Source organism: Peromyscus eremicus, chromosome 1 (genome assembly GCF_949786415.1).
Source record: "Peromyscus eremicus chromosome 1, PerEre_H2_v1, whole genome shotgun sequence".
Taxonomy (NCBI): domain Eukaryota; kingdom Metazoa; phylum Chordata; class Mammalia; order Rodentia; family Cricetidae; genus Peromyscus; species Peromyscus eremicus.
The window spans coordinates 179,619,591-179,638,547 of NC_081416.1; the positions used below are offsets into that span (position 1 = coordinate 179,619,591).

An 18,957-nucleotide genomic window follows, 5' to 3' on the forward strand; every position below is an offset into this window, starting at 1 on the left:
TTTCTTTAGTTCTTTATATATTCTAGATTCGGATGGATTCTCTGCAAGGCATGCAGCTGGTAAAGACTGTTCTCATTCTGTGACTTTGCTCAATTGATGGTGTCCTTTGCCTCACAGAAGCTTTCCGGCTTCATGAGGTCCCATATATTAATTATTGGTCTTAGTGCCTGTGCTATCTACCAGTGTTCTGTTCAGAAAGTCCTTTCCTGGGACAATGAGTTCAAGTCTATATTCTTTACCTTCTCTTCGACCAGATTCAGGGTATGTGGTTTTATGTTGAGGTTCTTGATCCATCTGGAGGTGAGCTTTGTTGCAGGGTGATAGGTATGGATCTACGTTCATTCTTCTACATGCCGACATCCAGTGTGGACAACATCTTTGTTAAGACGCTGTCTTTTCTCCAGTGTGTACGGTTGGCTTCTTGGTTAAAATAAAATTAAAAAAAAAAAATGGTGGCTTAGGAGTATGGGTTCTCAATCCTATTTCACCAAGCAATGCTCAGGTACTGATGTTTTGAAGCCAGGTCCCCGAGTGCTCTTACCTACTGATTTGTCTCAGCCCAGCACAGGGTTTCCATGCATTTCCTGTTATTGCAAATGAAATTCCCTCAGTCTGCATGACACCCTTCACCCCATGGCTCCATGCTTCTTCTCTTAGTCACTCAACAGCCCGCAGCCGACTATGTGACTTCAGTCTGTCCCACTGCACAGCAAAGCTAACCTAATGCTGCCATGGAAGACACCAGATGAGTGTGGGCCCTGAGGCTTTCATGCACTCTGTAGCAATGCATTGGTCTAGGCCTCCTTAGCTATGTTTGGGGGTGGGGGTGGGCCCTAGGGCTTGGCAGCTTTGTCAAAGGTGCTGGTGGCACCCGCCTGCTGTCTGTGTCTACACCTCTGTGCGTCTCCACAACAGAGAGGCTGTAAAACGTTGGACAAGCCAATTAGACGTCTCTTACCCACGGCCACGAGAACTGGAAGCCAGAGGCAGCAGCAACATAATTGATGGGTTAGGGGTGGCGATGGCTAGGACTCCTGAAGGTGTAAAGGAAAGTTCTTAGCCAGCTTCCTGAAATGCTCGTGAAAATTCTCTTTGCAGAAGGGGCTGTCCATCCATTCTTTCTTATCTGCAAACTGTAAAAACTCCCAGAGAAGACACCTTCTCAGTACAAGAAACACCCCCTTACCACCAGAGGGCATCATTGCTTCAAAGGAACGCCCACTCTTGTGAAGACAGCCCTAGTTTTCTGTCACATTACCCTACTAAGCATATTTTCTAGTGAACCCTCAATTTCTGCCAGGGTCCAGACCCCACCCACATTCTGCCACTTATTCATACATTTGTTATTCTTTTTCTAAAAAGTATAGATGCATCCTGCTTTGACCATTTCTTTGGGCACATATTCCAGGGAAGGTCCCATGTGGGCATTAGAATAAATAAGGACTTGGCATGATGGCCATCCTTTTAATCCCAGCACTCAGGAGGCAGAGGCAGGTGGATCTCTCTGAGTTTGAGGCCAGCCTGGTCTATATGGTGAGTTTTTCTGGACAGTCGGGACTACATAGAGACCCTGTCTAAAAAATAAAATAAAATAAAAAAGAATAAAACTTGGGCATAGTGGCACATGCCTTTAAGCCCAGGCATCATGATGCACGCCTACGATCCCAAAACTGGGGAGGTGGAAAAAGGAGGATCAGAAATTCATGGCCACCTTTGGCTACATAATACCTTCGAAGTCAACCTGGGCTGCTCCAGAAATACCTTGTCTCAAAACAAAACAGTACCTAGGGTGGGCACTGAGGACCTTCCACCACACCCCATCATCATCGTGAAGCAGTTACACGGAGTTCTGGTGAGGCAGCAAAGCCCTGGGGCCCAAAGACCCCAGCAGGGCCGGCCCAAGGGCTGTCCCGCTCCTTCCCAAGCCACACAGCCCACTCCACGTGTGTTTCCTTCCTGGAGAAGTTAGGTCTAGACTGCAGGACCGTCATTGTGCAGAACTGAGGACAAGAGGCAGACTTCACCTCGCCAAGGCCAGAACGGAGTCTTCTCGGCAAAATGCACTGCCCCAGATCTGCTGGCACTGGTTATCTAGGGATCCCCCAAGGACATGGAGTCACCTAACTTAGTAAATCGGCAAGGGTGGCGGGCGATACTAAAGCACCATGGCTTAAGAAATTGCAACTTCCCGCTAGGGTGGCACACACCTTTACTCCCAACCCTCAGGAGGCAGAGGCAGGTAGATCTCTGTGAGTTCGATGCCAGCCTGCGTTCCGGACAGCACTATGCAGAGAAACCTTGTCTCAAAAAACAAAACAAAACAGAAACTGGAACTATCGCCTAGAAGGAGCACCGCCTGCCTGAAGCCACACAGGCAGGACAACCCAGACCGGAGCGTGTCCGGTAGCAGACCTTTCATGAGTCTCGTCCTTGCTTCTGCAGTGTGAATGTGAGGTGGAGCCCACCCCAGTCCCCTGTGCCTCAGATGTTCAACTCCCACAACACAGGAGAGTCTGAGACTCCTGTACACACTGAGTCAGTCACTTTATTACTCTCTCTGATGCTGGTGACCTGCCATCTGTGACAAGCATCTCAGGCACCTCTGCCTTTGAACTGTGGAGAGAACCAGATCCTGGTCTGGGCCTCCTCTCGCCTTTGGCCCCGACTCTGTCCTGGGGTCCAAGATTGCCTCCTTCGGGAGGCAGTAGAGGGTGGGGTTGGGGGCTCTGCTCCTTCCCTGAGCTCCTTTTCCCGCATGAAGGGTGTCCTGGGGCAGGTCTCCCCTCCACGAAAAGAGGATGGGATGAGGGAGAGAGAGAAGGGTCTTTTGTAGGGGCAGGTGAAAGCTGAGAACTCCAGAAGGGAGGAAGGAGTGGACACGGGGCCTGAAAGGGAACGCAACGCTTGGGTAGGGAAGAGGCGGTAGGGAGGTGGGTTGGGGTGCTAAGGGGATGACGCCCTGCAGCAGGTGTTTGGATCCGCAGCTACCCCAGGGCCCAGGGCGGGAAGGCACCCCCTCCCTCCGGACCTGGTGCTGCAGTCCCCTGCGCGGCGGCCGCCCGGCCGTGGATGCGTTGGTGGCGGAGCACGTGCTCGCGCCGCCCGAAGCCCTTGCCACACTCCCAGCAGGCGAAGGGCCGGGCGCCAGAGTGCGTCTTGCGGTGGCGCACCAGGTGCTCGCGCCAGTAGAAGGTCTTGCCGCACTCGCAGCACGCGTGCGGCTTCTCGCGAGCGGGCAGGGGGCGCAGCGCGGGCCCCGGGCTGCCAGGGTGGGTGCCCCGGTGGCGCCGCAGGTGCTCCTTGCGCCGGAACGCCTTGCCGCACTCGGGGCACGCGTGCGGTTTCTCGCCCGAGTGGCTCTGCCGGTGGCGCAACAGGTGAGCCGGCTTCAGGGGCGATTTGCCACACTCTGGGCACGATACGGTGCCTGGGGCCGCCAGGAAGGCAGGGAGGACGGGTGCCAGCGGGGCTGGTGGAGGGCTGCCCCGCTCCTGCTTGTAGGGGCGCGTGGCCCCTGCGTTGCCCGTTGCAGGCACCTCTGTCCCGGAGGCCCCGGTTCCTGCGGGGGGGTGGGGGGGAGGAACAGGGTGAGGGTGGGTAGCACAGTTGGGGACAGGGAAGTGGCCTGGAAGGCAGGTTTCCCACCCCTGTGCCCCTTAGCAAGGAGCCTGACACTGCCTGGTGAATACTAGGCCAATGGGTGGCTTTCTGGATCAGGGAGCAGGGAGTAACGAGACAAATAACGAGTGGGCGGAAGGGAGGAGGAGGAGCTGGGAGAATGGACCCACAGACTCACACAGGGGTGAGGGGACACACTGAGTCAGGAACAAAGGAGAAACCAGGTGGTGGGGAGAGAAGGGAGATTCCCAAGGTACACAGATGGGCGGGCCGACTGCAGAGCGCAAGGCTGACGGTGTCCGAGTGGAACGAACAAACGGGTAGGAGCAGGTAAGCTGGGTGAGAGATGAACTACACATGACGACCCTGTCTAGGTTTCCGTCTGCTCCATGGAGCCCCAGGAACGCCCACAACCCTGGTTTGGGTAGTTTTACATCATGAACTGGCGTCCCGTCCTCCTCTGTCTGAAATGCCCACTGGTCTCCCCTCGCTGCTCCAGCGCCACCCTCAGCAGTTACCTGGTATCTTCCGGGATACCTGGCTTCTGCCCCACTGTCTAGAGATACATGGAGTCACCTCACCTTAAGGTGATGGAACAGACTCCATGCCCAGCTCAGACGCCGGGCACGTGACACAGAACCCCGACACAGCACCTGGGAGGGGAAGAGCACATGACTCCACTGGAGCCGGTCCGAAAGGGGTTGGGGTGCAGAAGGACCCGAAGCAGGCTGCCTGGGCCCAATCCTGGTTTAGAAGCACCCAGCCTCAGTTGAGACCTTTTAGAACCCTGGACCGAAACGTAGTGCAGCCAGTTCTCACTGGACACGCCGGCATGCTTGCAATCCCAGCGCTCAGGAGGCCGAGGATAAAGACCGTGCCAGCCTGGGCTGTACAAGGAGGCCCTAACTCCAGAGACCACGTCTGTTTAGGTGGTGCTATGGGTTTTCCACGCACTGGTAGAGCAGCACCTGGCAAACAGAGTCTGAGCCTCCCTAAAGGCAGGGAGGGGCACGTGGTGAGCTGTTCCTGGAGCTTTCACTGAGCAAGTAAAGATGGCCAGGTCAGTTCCTGACTTAGCTTGGGAGACACGGACCCCTGATGTTGGGGTCAAGAAAGAAGTGGGAAGAGAGGCCAGCAGCTCACCTAAGGGAATCACGCCACTTTCTTCCTTTCCAACACCGCCCCCTGAGCCTTCTGTCATATCCCGAGGTGCCCTCATTGCCGAGGACCGATCTGGGGAGGTTGCTGGGCCCTGAAACGAGATAGCATATGCCAAATTGAGAAACTACTTTATTATTTTATATTTTTATTTATTTATTTATTTGGTTTTTTCGAGACAGGGTGTAGTTTTGGTGCCTGTCCTGGATCTCGCTCTGTAGACAAGGCTGGCCTTGAATTCACAGAGATCCTCCTGGCTCTGCCTCCCAAGGGTTGGGATTAAAGGCGTGCACCACCACCGCCTGGCCAAATTGAGAAATTATAATAGCCTGTATTTACCTCCCTCTCCCCACACCTTGCACACAGTTCTTAAATCCTACTGCCTGCTTTTTGTTTGTTTAAGATTTATTCCTAGCATGCTGGGGTGGGGTGCATAGGCACAAATACACGTGGAGGCCAGAGGACTGCATCTGGTCCTCTGGAGCTGAAGCTACAGGAAGTTGTGAGTCACCTGTCCGGAGTATTGGGTACCAAACTCCAGTCCTCAGCAGGAACAGCAAGGGCTCTTAACCGAAGAGCCTTCTTTCCACTGCATCTGTCCACCGTGTGTGTGTGTGTGTGTGTGTGTGTGTGTGTGTGTGTGTGTGTGCGTGTTTACATATGCAAGTCAGAGAACAACTTTTTTTGAGACAGGATTTCTCTGTGTAGCCCCAGCTGTCCTGCAAAACTAGCTCTATAGACCAGGCTGGCCTCGAACTCACAGAGATCTGCCTGCCTCTGCCTCCCGAGTGCTGGGATTGAAGGTGTACAACACCAAGCCCTACACTGCTTGTTTCTATGCTGATGCTGGCCTTTGTCAAGTCCCCTGACTCCACCTGGCCTCAACCTTGAATGATAGATTCTGTCCACAGAGCCTTTGTACTTCGTTGGTAAATTCCCAACACGTTCTTTGCATCTATGTAAAGCCTACCTGGCTAGAACACGTCAGTTTATAAATCCTTGGCTGGATCCAAGCAGACAATATTCTATTTGAGATTCTTGGATCTATTTTCCTTCAGACAGGCCTGGGCTTGTTTTTTAAAGGCTGTCCTTGTATGGCTTGGTTGGACTGTGGGGCAGTGGGGCTAGGGGGTTGGCAGCCTCGTGAAATGAGCTGGGTGCCGCCCCACTTCACACTCTAGCAGTCTGTAAAACAGAAGAGTGATCATTTCCTCTAAGACTCAGCAGGACTTCCACACATAAAACTGCCGGGGCCTGGTGCCTTTTGAGTGTCAGGTCTTCAGTCACTGTTTCCACCCCTCTGCCCTCCGGTTTTCAGGGTTCAATGTGTTGCTTCTTCATGAGACTTGGCAATTTGAATACACACACACACACACACACACACACACACACACACACACAGTCCGTTCCCTCTAGGTTTCAAACTTCTGCAAGCTGCTCCAGCCTCAGCAGCTTCCTCGTCTGCTGACTGCCCGCTTTGTTTCTGCTGTCCCCCGTTCCGTTCCGGGGCAGCCAGCTGCAGAAGGCTTGTGCTACTCTCTGACGTTCTGTTTGGTTCGTTTGGTTTTGTGTGGGGTTTGTTTTGTTTTTTCGAGACAGGGTTTCTCTGCATAGCCCTGGCTGTCCTGGAACTCACTCTGTAGACCAGGCTGGCCTCGAACTCACAGAGATCTGCCTGCCTCTGCCTCCCAAGTGCTGGAATTAAAGGCGTGCACCACCACTCAGCCATTTCTGATGCTTTTCAAAGGCTGAGTCTGGAGCTCTCATCAGTCAACAGGCCTTGGATGATTTCTTTTTTACTAAGTTTTCCTCCTGTCACACAAATACCCAGTGTTTTGTGCTTTTTTCCATGCTCCCAGCTGCCTCTGGGGCTTTAAGACTTCCCTCAATTCTGACCTGAGACAAACTGGTGTGGCATTTCCTGTTGTGTTAACCACAGGTACTGGCTGGAGCTGCCTCTCTCCGGTTTCCTAGTCCAGCTACCAGCCTTTCTTCAGGTATCTTGAATGGGCAGACACCCTGCTCCCGGGGTTTCAAACAGTCCCATGGCTCCCTGTGTCCTGAGACCAGAGACTGGATGACTATAGGCAAGTCATTCTACTTTATGGAGCAAGTCAGATTCTGTCTCAAGAGAAGTGACCGAGCAGAATACACCCTGGCCTTCTGCTTTGAAACTTCAAGGCAGGGCGGTGTTCCTCATTACCGCCAAAACAAGCATTTACTTAGCACCCACTAATGCCAGGGGCTGTTCCAACCAGGGACACAGGAATGGACAGGACAAGCAAGGCTCCTTCCTACCTGAGGAGGGCTGAGCCTACAATGCAGTTTGGACCAGGCACACCGCTGAAGAGCTACAGGTGCACTGTGGTGGTTTATGCTGTTGCTCCAGCAAGACCAACATCACCTAGGAAGGAGCCCCTGAGCACGTCTGTGAGGGAGAAGACTCACCCTAACTGTGGCTGGCCATTTCATGGGCACGGTCCCTGATTGGATTTAGAAGAGAGCTGAGAGCCAGGTGTGGTGGTGCACGTCTTTAATCCCAGCACTTGGGAGGCAGGGGCAGGTGGATCTTTGAGTTCGAGGCCAGCCTGGACTACAGAGGAGTTCCGGGACAGCCAGAGCTGTTACATAGAGAAACCCTGTCTTGGAAAACAAACACATAAACAAGAGCTGAGCAGTTCATTGCTCTCGACTTCCTCCCAGGTCACTGATGAGCTGCCTCTAGCTCCGGATGCCATGACGTCTCCTCCGTGACAGACTGGACCCTTGAACTGTGAGCCCAAAGATCTCTCCTACACGATGAGACATGTAATATGAGCACCAAGGCCACCCCTGGAAGGGGTTTCCTTATGCCCTCCAGGTCCCAGAGCTCAAGGAGCTGAGCAGTTATTAGAACAGAGCCCAATGACTTCCACACCTGTAGATTCTCTGGATAACGAGGACCCTACCACCCAGTCAATAAAGGAGATTTTTGTCGTTGTTCATTTGCAGACATGGTCTTCCTCTGCAGCCCAGGCTGGCCTCAAATTCAAAATCCTCCTACCTGAACTCTCAATAATGAGAGTACAGGTGTGTATCACCACATGTCTTTGAAGGATTTTTTTTTTTAATTCTGCTAGATGTATATATTAAAAGCAACTACCTTGTCTTAGTTAAAAGAAACAGAGAGGGCGGGCCACCGAGCTAGCTCAGCAGGTGAGGGTGCCCGCTGCCAGCCTGACATCCTGAGTCCCGGCGGTGGAAGGAGAGAACCAACTCCTGCAGCTGCCCTCTGACCCCTACACATGGAAGGTGGTGTGTGCGTGACCCCACCCGCCACCCACCACCCCAATACACGTATTTGTCACTTAAAAGTTTTAATGGTCCCAGAGAAGGCTGGCTGTTGCCCTGGCTTCTGGGACGTCATACATGAGCCTTCAAATGTCACACCTAGGAAGAGGGTCTCTGCCTGGGCCCCAGACCAGACAAAAACAAACATAACTGATCTGAGGTGGGAGTCTGGACCACACGAGGTTAGCCAAGGGGTTGGTGACAGATCAGCCACGTGAGCAAGCCACCATGTTGCCAAGCCTGAGGCCTGGTAAAAACCCTGGACCACAAGGTGTGAGGCATCCTACCTGAAGGTACTCCCTGCTTTTGGGGGCTTTGTTTCCTTTTAAAGAGAGAAGGTCTGGCTACAGGCTGCCCTCCAGGACCTTCGTACCTCAGCTGAAGGCTGCCTGCTCATAGCTCCCCACTTTGGCCCCGTCCTCAACATCAATAGGTGACGCCTGTCAGAGGGTTGGAATCTTCTAGAGATACCCTCACCCCACCACCTGTGCTGCCTCCTGGGGCTTCCTTTAGCTGGTGTCCTTTGCATTGATGGGAACCCTGGGCAAGGCATCCCTCAGCCAGGCCTTCCCTCAACTATTAACTGAGGGAGGAAGCGGGGATCCCTGATGTACAGATGACACCGGAGAAGCACTCTTGCACCTTTGGAAGAGCAACTGCCACCCCAGCCCCAGCCGTGGACCACACCTTCACTGCCAGAGTGCTTTTGATGATACATGAGGCCACACGCTGAGACGCGCGATCCAGTGAAGCCCCTCCCACGGCCACGGCCACCACGGCCTCCTGCTCACCCAGAGCTCCTCCAGCAGCGCCACGGCCTCCTCTCCACTCTGGGGCCGGCGGCTGCACACCCAGGCCTGGGTGTCTGCGGGGAGGGCGCTCAGGAACTGCTCCAGCACCAGCAGCTCCAGCATCTGCTCCTTCGTGTGCACTTCTGGCTGGAGCCAGTCCCGGCACAGGGCACGGAGCAGGCCCAGGGCCTCCCGTGGCCCTGCTGCGTCACCCAGGTGGAAGTGGCGGAAGCGGTGCCACGGGGAGTCGAGGGTCAGGGCCTCCACGGACAGGCTCTCCTGCTTCACCGGCTGGGGTGCTGGGGCCTCCATGGGGCCCCCTGGGTTGGAGTTACCAGCACCTGTAGAAAAAACAGTCAGTCATGGGAGGGTACAGCTCAGTGGTCTGGACTATGGCCTCCTACGTGAGCGACAGAACTGGCCTGAAGCCAAATGGGTATCGACCATTACCTGCTCATCCACTTAGTCTTAGCAGCCTCTTGGGCTTTGATTTTCCTATTCTGTACAACAAAAGCTTGCCTGCCTGCCTGCCTCTCTGACCAAAGAGAAGACAGGCCATTGGAGACGGTTCCCACGTGGCGGTAATCAGGGCTGAGGAAAGGCTGGTAAGAATGATCTCTTCTAAGGGTCATATGGAAACCTAATACAGTAGAAGACTCTGTGTGTGTGTGTCCAAGTAACGGGGGAGATGGAGCCCCAACTGGACACCTCCTGTCACCAAATGAAGCTTCCTGTACCAGGGATAGGTTACCTCTAATCAAGGTGTTGACCGAAGGGGCCCCATGGGAACCCCCAAACAATCCAGTCTATTGCCAAGGCTACTAGTAGCTCTCCACAAACTGATAGTAAGGCCATACTGCTAAAGACCGACACCTACACAACTCACTGAACACGGACGGAGAAGTTGAGCTGGTGCCTACCTGGGGCCTTCGCCCCTAGGCCTAGGGTTCACCGTACTGGAACATACTCTGCACAGTATGTGCAGAGGAGAAAGGTAAACACCAACCCAGCCACAAAGCCTCCCGTCTCCAGCGACGATCTGCCTGCAGGAGGCACTGGGGCAGCAGGGGCGTTAAGCTGTGGGAGTCACCCCCCAGCCTGACGGGACTGAAGGCCTATTTCATGAGATGGAGCCTATCCCCAACACTGCTCGGGTGGCCAAGAACCTGAGGCTAGATAGGCCAGGGACCTAGGGGGAAACCAAATCCTACTGTTCTTTTAAAGGAACACAGCAGTAAGATGCCTCCTAATGGCATTCTGCTATACTCAGAGATTGGTGCCTTGCTCAGCCACCATCATGGAAACTTCCTCCCGCGGTAGACGGGAACAAAAACAGAGACCCACAACTGAACAGAGTGCAGAGTGAGAGGGCTGGGAACACCCAGTCCTAAGAGGGATGTCTCCATCGTATCCCTCCCCTCACGGCTCAGGCAATGTTGCTGTAGAGGCAGCAGAAAGACTGTAAAAGCCAGAGGGGATGGAGGCCACCGAGGAAACAGGGCCTTCCAGACACAACATGACACACATGTGAACTCAGAGACTGGCAGCATGCACTGGGCCTGCATGGGTCTGTGCCAGATGGGGTCCCAGAGCTGAAAGAGGTGGACACATGCCCCATCCCTAACCCAGAAGCTATGATAACCCCTTGCAAATTAAAAATTCGTTTTCTCCAACAGTTTCACTGGGTAAACCACTCTTTTGTTGTTTTGTTTTGTTTTTTTGAGATAGTGTCTCTCTGTGTAGTCCTGGCTGTCCTGGAACTCACTCTGTGAACCAGGCTGGCCTCAAATTCAGATATCGACCTGCCTCTGCCTCCAGTGCTGGGATTAAAGGTGTGTGCCACCACCAACTGGCCTACAAACCTCTCTTAAGGGTAGGCCCTGTGTCCAGCAATAGATGGCCACAGAAAATGAACTCACTGGCATTTTTGGAGGTTCTTTGTCTCATAATGTTTAGTCAGGACATGTTTTAACTTATTTTTATTTTATGTTTTATTCATCATTTTTATTGCATATATATATATATATATATATATATATATATATATTGATTTCCAGTTTTGTGTTTTATGGGATTCCTGTGTCTCTGTGCTTTTCCTTTGGCTCTTTTTCTTCTGTTTGTCTGTTTTGTACTGTTTGGACTTGTTTTATCTCATTTTATTACTATTCTTTAGATGCCTGTTTATTTTCTAACAAGAGACAGAGTGTAAACTGGGATGAGAGGGGAGTTGGGGGGAGGTGTGGGGTAAAAAGTCTGAGTTCACGTCCATGTTTTGAAACACCCCCCGCGGGCCCCCCCCCCCCCCGTCCCAAGGAACCCTATCTAAAGCCTGCCCCCCTTAGTTCCCGGACACTTCTCCCCTGAGCAGAGGCGGCCACCCTCTTGTGTCTCTCCCGATAAATCTCTCGTGTGAGGTTTATTGTGTGGTGTGACCTTGCGGTATTCCTTGGCTCCCAACGGCCAGGACACCTTTCCCTTCGGAGCTGCAAACTTCTGTTGGGGAAGCCTTTCCCCTCAGAGCTGTAACATTATAGAAGGGAAACTATAACCAGAATATACGGCAAGAAAATAAAATCTATTTTCAATAAAAGCAGGGTAAAAAATAAAAGAAATTTTATTAAAATTCAAAGAAAGAGAGAGACAGAGAGAGAACTAGACTCTGATCCTGGCCTTGTCCCTCTCTGGGGCAACCTCGGTCTGGCAGACCCTCCTTCTTCGTAGTTTCCTTGTGGATATTTATCTAAGAAAACACAAGGAGGTGCCACACTACAGGCCAGCCATGAAGACACACCCACTGGCGTGACAGCAGCCTGACAGTTACAGGGGGAACCCCCGGTTTCTGATTGGACTTGGGGCCCACCCCACGGGAGGAAATTCAGACCTGTTACCACAGACCCAGTCAGAAGCCCAGGGCTGGAAATGCCACAGGCCCGAGGGAGGAAGCTGCTGTTGCTGCCCGGCTACACAGACGTGCCATGCCCGTCAAACTGCCTTTGGAATACTTAAGCTCACACCCACACGGCTTGCTGCTGCTGCCAGCTGTGGCCAGGGAAGCTTCTTTCTGCAGCAAGCCATTACTGCAGAGTCTCAGATGGCCAAGGTGCTAAGGATAAGTGGTTTTTTTTTTTTTTTTGGGGGGGGGGTTCAAAACAGTATTTCTCTGTGTAGCCCTGGCTATCGTGGAACTTGCTCTGTAGACCAGGCTAGCCTCAAACTCAGAGCCCTGCCTGCCTCTGCCTCCTGAGTGCTGGGAAAGGTGTGCGCCACCACCACCCTGTCGGTAAGTAGTTTTTGAATGCTCAGCTCTAAGCGGGACATTTGTATTATTCCCTCCAAGGCTCGGGGTACAGGAATTGGAGAGGGAAGAAAGAATGTAGGAGCCAGAGAAAGGGGCGGCGTGCTGTGGAACACATGCCAGTTGCACCCCTGAACTCCCAGCAGCTGTGATTACTTGCCAAGTCTTGGCCCATCAACATTCTCTCTCTGGAGGGGGCTGGGGGGGGGCAAGACCCTGAGCCTCCACGAGGCTCACAGGCAGGTAACAGTTGCTATGGGAGAGCAGCTCACAAGGTCTACCCCGCCCTGTGGACCCACGGGCAGTTAACTGTTGCCTATGGACATTTTCTTCTACTACACTGTCTACACTCCTGTCAATAACCCCATGCTCAGGTAAGTGACCCAGTTCAACTCGCAGGGCTGGAACGAAAAAGAGAAAAATACACAAAAGAAGGGAGACAATTCGAGAAGCGGGAGGGCCCAGTGGGAGTGACCGGAGGACAAGAGGGGCTTATGAACTTCATGTGAATATGATCAAAACATATACACATATATGCCATTATTAACATAGTTAATCTATGCTCCTAAAAGCCTTTTTTTAAATGGGGAGCATAAGAGATACTTAGCAGTTATGAGCACCTACTGCTGTTCCACAGGATCTGCTCCCAGCACCCAGACTGGGTGGCTCACAACTGCCTTAACTCCAGCTCCAGGGGATCTGACTCCATTCCGGCCTCGCTGGGCACCCAGACATGTATAGCACATACTCAGACACACACACACACACACACACACACACACACACACACACACACACACACATAGAGTTTAAAACCCTTTTCAAAGGCTTTCAAGAGAACACAGGAAGGACCCTCCATGTCACCTGTCCTGTAGTAAGTGCTCAGATGTGGGCTACTACCTGCCCTAACACTTACTACCTGATTACTGCAAGATTCCAACCAGTTTCTGATTTTTTTTTTTTTTTTGAGTCTCACATGGCCCAGGCTGGCCTCTCACTCACTATGTAGCCTAGGATAACCTTGAACTTCTGACCTTCCTGTTTCCGTCTCCCCAGTGCTAAGATCACAGGTATGCACCACCTCGCCAGCTCCTCTCTTTTTCAAGAGGGCACTAATCCCAAGAGGGAGGTTCTCTCCATGACTCCGTAACCTCCCCCTACAGCCACTTTGGGGGCTAGGGTTACAGTCCATGAACTCTGGGGGGGCAACAATCACTCCAACAGTAGGTCCCTAACTGTTTGAGAGCTGGCAAATGTGGCCAGCGGCCAAGTGTCCCCCAGTACCTCTCTGCATGTGTTTTCCTCGTAATACCTCCAACCCCAAGGAAGCCAGCTGCCCTTCCTTCCCTTCCCAGTCCCTGAAGGCAGAGGGCGGACGAGGATATGGCTCCAAACCTGGGAGGTGGTGTGACTCCCAGGGGATATCTGGACGGACCTGGGGATACTCTGATTGTCGGACGGAAGGTGGAGTGGCCAGTGCCACTGGTGGCCAAAGGGTACAGGTCAGAGACACAACTGAACACCCTGGGACACACAGGATACTCTCCAAACATAAGCCACCCGGCATCGTGTGTCAACTGTGCCAAGGATGAGAAGCACTGGCCTGGAACTCCTGAGGCCCTGTCAGGAGCACTGAGACAGGAGTACCGTTTCCATGGTGACACTGTGTCTAAAGTTAGGAGCCCTTGACTTCTTGTTCAGTCCCAGCAAAGAACGTCCTACAGATTCGGCACTCTGAAACTGGCACCAAGAACTCGCTAACTAACCCACAGGAAGACAGTGCCCGCCACACTGCCTAAACCAGACCGGAACGGTGACAAAATCATTACATATGCTAACCCAGAAGGTGGAAATCCCACAGAATCCCACCCCTAGACAAAGAACTACAGGCGACTGATGACTGCTGAGAGAGGAAGAACTAGCTTCTCTCAGGGATGAGTCCCCTAATTGGTTTTACAAAACCAAATGGTTAGCCCTGAATTCATATACACCCAAGCAACACCAAACAGACTGAGCAGGTTATGTTTACAGTTATATGTGTGTGTATATATGTGTATGTTTATATGGTATGTGTGTACACACACACTCGCATGCATATATATAGTCAAAAAGAGCAAGAGCCCATCAGTTTGGTAGTATGAGAAATATGCAAGGTATTGAGGGAAAAACGGGGAGAATGATGTAATCATATTTTAATTTTTAATAAGTAAAGAGCTGCTGAGAGCTGGAGTAACTGATACAGCTCAGAGGATGAAGTAACGGTACATCGTAAAGCGGTAAAGAAAAAGACACTACTCCACATTACTGTTGATGGTTTGGTAGCTGAAATCACTCCAAAGGCGGAGACCGAGTACCTGACGTTGGAAAAGGACTCCTACAAAGAATAAGAACATGCCAGGGGCCAGCGAGATGGCTCAGTGGGTAAAGGTGCTTACTTGTACACCTAAGGACCTGAGTTTGAGCCCCAGGCCCCCACAGTAACAGGAAAGAACTGACTCCTTCAAGTTGTCCTCTGACAACCTTTATGTATGCCAAGGTATGGTCAGGTCCGCTCCTCCTCAACCCACAGAAACACACAAAATAAACAAACACAGCAAGCCTTTCACAGCATGCTTAAAAAAAAAAAAAAAAACAACTAGAGTTACAGACTGTTTTAGCCATCATACAGGTGATGGATGGGATTTCAATCCTGGTCATCTGGGCTGGAGAGGTGGCTCAGTAGTTAAGAACGCTGGCTGTTCTTCCAGAGGATCCAGGTTCAATTCCCAGCACCCACACGGCAGCTCACGCCTGCCTATAACTCCAGTTCCAGGATTTCTCACACCCTCACATAGGCATGAATGCAGACAAAACACCGATGCACGTAAAAATAAATTATTTATACATACATACATACATGGTCATCTACAAGAGCAACAAGTGCTGTCAACCACTGACCCATGTCACCAGCCCCTCAGCCATTTGTCTCTAATGCTGAATTAGGCTGCATTCTGTGGCTTTACCATCTGAAAGTAAAACTCCCCATAAACTACACATCAGTTTTCCCAAATGAAGTCCTTTCTGATATGATGGAAAACAAACAAACTAACCCTGGTTGAGCACCACAGTGGTACGGATGCTAGGCAGGAAGACTGGGAAAGGGCTCCCTCCACAGCCCTCTTCCTCCCAGGAAGCCTGGAAGACACGCCTATCAGTACAGTATTTTCCTCTGACAAATAGTGTGAGCAGTCAGTAACCCCTTTATAAAAAAAAGCCCACAGCGCACGCCTTTAATCCCAGCACTCGGGAGGCAGAGGCAGGTGGATCTCTGTGAGTTCAAGGCCAGCCTGGTCTACAGAGCGAGATCCAGGAAAGGCGCAAAGCTACATAGAGAAACCCTGTCTCGAAAAACCAAAAAAAAAAAAAAAAAAGGGGGGGGGGGGATTTAGTTCAGTGGTAGAGCACTTGCCTAGCAAGCACAACGCCCTGGGTTCGATCCTCCGCTCAAATTAATTAATTAATTAAATAAATAAAAAAATAAAAAGCCCACAGCAGTCTGGATCAAGGGAAAGGGGATTTCCTTCGAGGCAAGACCCAATTCCTGCAATAAAGAGAAAATCCAGGCTGGAGGGATGGCTCAGAAGAGCACTGACTGCCTTTCCAAAGGACCCGGGTTCAATTCCCAACACCCACATGGCACCCTAGACAGGAGCCTGCAAACCTCCACTTAAGTGAGATGTGTACTTCATATCCCCAGTAGCTGCACCCTAGACAGGAGCCTGCAGACCTTCACAGCTGGGCCTTGTAGGGTGAGTAGGGCGGGTGCAGAAAATTCAAAAGGTTTAGATGAAAAACCTCCAAGCCGACTGGAGTTCATGTTCAGGTGCTGGCAGTCAGGGAGTAGATCAAAAATAAACTCCAGTGGGTAATAAAGATCACAGACTGCTTGTAACTGACTGTAGCCCTAAGCTGAAGCGATGGGGGTTAGGGGTGGGGGACTGAAACCTGCCCCACAGGAAAAGCGGGGTCCGGGAGATAAACAGTTAGCTATTCCTTCCCCCACACAGAGCTTAGAAAACTCCAAAGTCAATTAGTGACACTGGCTGGTTACTAGTCTTTCTGCGTGACACATGCTGAGTTCCAAGCCACAGAGAGCAACTCTTGGCCAACAAACTGGTTAAACTGAATCCTACAAAGGTTAAATATTTCCTCTTTGGTTGACCCCAAAGGATGGACAGCTGACTTCTTGCCTAAGGTCCAAGCCACCACAAGAGGAGGGGGGTTTTGTGAGGAGTTCTGTGTCCCCATTCAATTATCTCTGATTGCTTTTTCTGCTTTTCGCTTTCTCCAAGCTATCGATTTGGGGGGGGGGGCACCCTCAGTGCAAATTGCCTGTAGAGGTTGAGGTTAGGTGTCTTTATTATTTTAAGTCTGTTACTGAACCCAAAGCTTGCTGTTTCCTCTGACAAGCCAGTGAGTGTCCCTATGCTCAACCTTGACCTGAGTACCGATCCAAATTCAGGTCCTCAGCTCTACCAACTGAGCCATCTCCCCACCAGCCGATTTGGGGTTGTTTTCTTTGTACTTTTATTCCAGGAAGTGTATAACTTCCAGTGTGTCCTTCTTGCACCTCACACCCCTACACTCAATGGTCCTTCAAAGGGCCAGGAATCTGCACTTGGGACTCTGTGCCCTCAGCTACAGAACACACCAAATATTTACTCTGAGGACAAGAGCTGCAGAACTGGAGCAAATTCCAGCCACCTACCAGCAATGTGTCCTTGGTCAAAGAACAATTGCACCTTTCACACACTATCTCCATTTCCTAGGCTGTAAAATGGGGGCAACAATCCAGGCTGGGGAGATCCGTGTAAAATAAAGAGCACGAAAGTATCCAGAACAATGTTGGAGAGATGGCTCAGTGGTTAAGAGCACTGGTTGTTGCTCTTCCAGAGGACCCAGGTTCAATTCCTAGCACCCAAATGTCAGCTCACAACTGTCTGTAACTCCAGTTCCAGGGGAGTCAACAGACACACATGCAGGCAAAACACCATTGCACATAAAATAAAAATCATTTTTTAAAAAGGACCCAGAACAGCACCTGGCAATATGCAAACTCACAAACCTAGGTGCTTAAGTTTGCATTTACCCACAAGCTCCTTGTGAAGAGTTCTGTAAAACCACTGAACCACTGTGAAACAAGCGCCCAAGAGTAAAATATAAATTGGAACAAGTGTTAAAATGGGGTATAAGAATACGGATGTTGTGATGCATTTCTTTTTATTTAGCATTTTCTCGGGGTGAAGACAGGAAGAACAGTAAGAGTTCAAGGCTTGGCTTGGCTACGCAGCGAGTGTGACTAGCCTGAGCTACACAAGACCTTGCCTAAAACGAAACGAAACAAAACAAAAAAGCTGGGCCAACGCTTGTAACTTCAGCACTTGGGAGGCCGAGCCGGGAGGATCAGAACCAAAAGATTAAGTCCATCTTATCCTGTCAAAATCAGTCTCCAAGCCCCTTCTGTACATTAACGAATTTCGCCTCTCTCGGGACAAGCTAATGAGGCGGGTCCTCTTTTAATAAAGAAATGCACGGTGCAGGTCCTTATCCTCCAAAATCTCAACTCGACAGAAGTGCACGTGAACTTGTGAACAGCGCACAGGACCAGCCACCTGCAACCCATCTACGATGCTACGGCACGGTGCCCCTGAAAGAACCCTTTCCCGCAATCCTTTTCAAAGGGGTTAGAGGTCCCGGCGACCCCGGCTTGCTCGGCAGGGTGGGACTTCCACCCCACTCTCAGTTTCCAACCACCCCAGGGCTCCACCTCGAGCATCCCTGCCCCCTCCCACTGCCCAGCCTCCCCGGGCCTCCAGCTCTCCCGCGTCTGCACCTCGCGTCCCTCCCGCTCCCAGGCCCGCCCCCAGCAGCCCCACCCGCCCCAGCCTCTTTATCATCTCCCTCCCCCAAGCCGCCCATCCCTCCTTTCCTCTCTCCCTCCTCCAGATCCGGGCACCCCTCCCCGTGGCCCGCCTGTCCCTCGTACACCCGACCCCCACCCCCACCCCCAGTCTCTCCCTCCCTTTCCCCCTAGCTCACCTCACTCTCCAGGGCGAGGCCCCCCAAGCACCCTCACCTTCCCGCACATGCGCACAAGGCTCACCAGGACTCCATGCCCCAGCAGGCTTTGCGCCAAACTCACCCGTCCCTCCCCCGCCCCCACGTCCCCTCACCCCAACACTCGGAATCGCCAGTTCTACCCAACAACTCTCCTCCTCCTCGGCCAGCTGGGAACTACAACTCCCAAGAAGCATCGCGACAAAAAGCGGCTTCCCGTTGGCCTTCATTGCGATGACTCTCGTACGCCCGTGCGTCCGGAGCCAGCCATCTCTGCCTGCTCAGAAGCTACGTTTCTCAAGATGTGCAGAAGCAAACCCGCTCCCTATTGGCACACGGTTGCAAAAGGAGCGCTTCTAATTTTGGACCACATTTCCCATGTTTCACATGCTATTTCCTCCCCCTACTCTCCCTCACTACAAGACGCCCCGCAGGCGGACCTCGGGCATGCGCAGATGTGTCGGGGGAGGGACAGGAGGAATCCGTGGTGTCGTTGTCGTGGAAACCGGTGGCGGCAGCACACTTTGGAGTTCGGCCTCCCCGACTTTCGAGCGCCAGTAGAGGAGGTCGAGGAGGCCAAGCCCGAGTTCGCCCCCAATCATCAGTGGGCGATCCGTCCCCTTAACGACGGTTGCAGTCTCGCCTGCCCTCTCCAGTACTAAAGGAGGG

At 52.1% G+C, this 18,957-nt stretch overlaps 1 protein-coding gene across 1 annotated transcript; it reads right to left on the bottom strand.

Annotated features, from left to right (window-relative positions):
- Positions 1 to 2,647: 2,647 nt before the first annotated feature.
- On the bottom strand, positions 2,648 to 18,382 carry Znf444 (zinc finger protein 444). The gene is made up of 4 exons (XM_059281922.1): positions 18,271 to 18,382; positions 8,898 to 9,238; positions 4,762 to 4,870; positions 2,648 to 3,559 (listed from the first exon to the last, which is right to left on the bottom strand). Exons 2-4 carry the CDS (start codon positions 9,207 to 9,209, stop codon positions 2,985 to 2,987), a joined length of 996 nt encoding a protein of 331 aa, XP_059137905.1. The 5' UTR covers positions 9,210 to 9,238; positions 18,271 to 18,382; the 3' UTR covers positions 2,648 to 2,984.
- Between the last annotated feature and the right edge of the window lie 575 nt (positions 18,383 to 18,957).

Coding starts and splice junctions, on each gene's coding strand:
- Znf444 (XM_059281922.1), bottom strand. CDS start 9,209: ATGGAGGCCCCAGCACCCCAGCCGGTGAAGCAGGAGAGCCTGTCCGTG. Junction 4,871..8,897: donor CGCTGCTGGAGGAGCTCTGG/GTGAGCAGGAGG, acceptor ATCTCGTTTCAG/GGCCCAGCAACCTCCCCAGA. Junction 3,560..4,761: donor AAGTGGCGTGATTCCCTTAG/GTGAGCTGCTGG, acceptor ACCCCCCCGCAG/GAACCGGGGCCTCCGGGACA.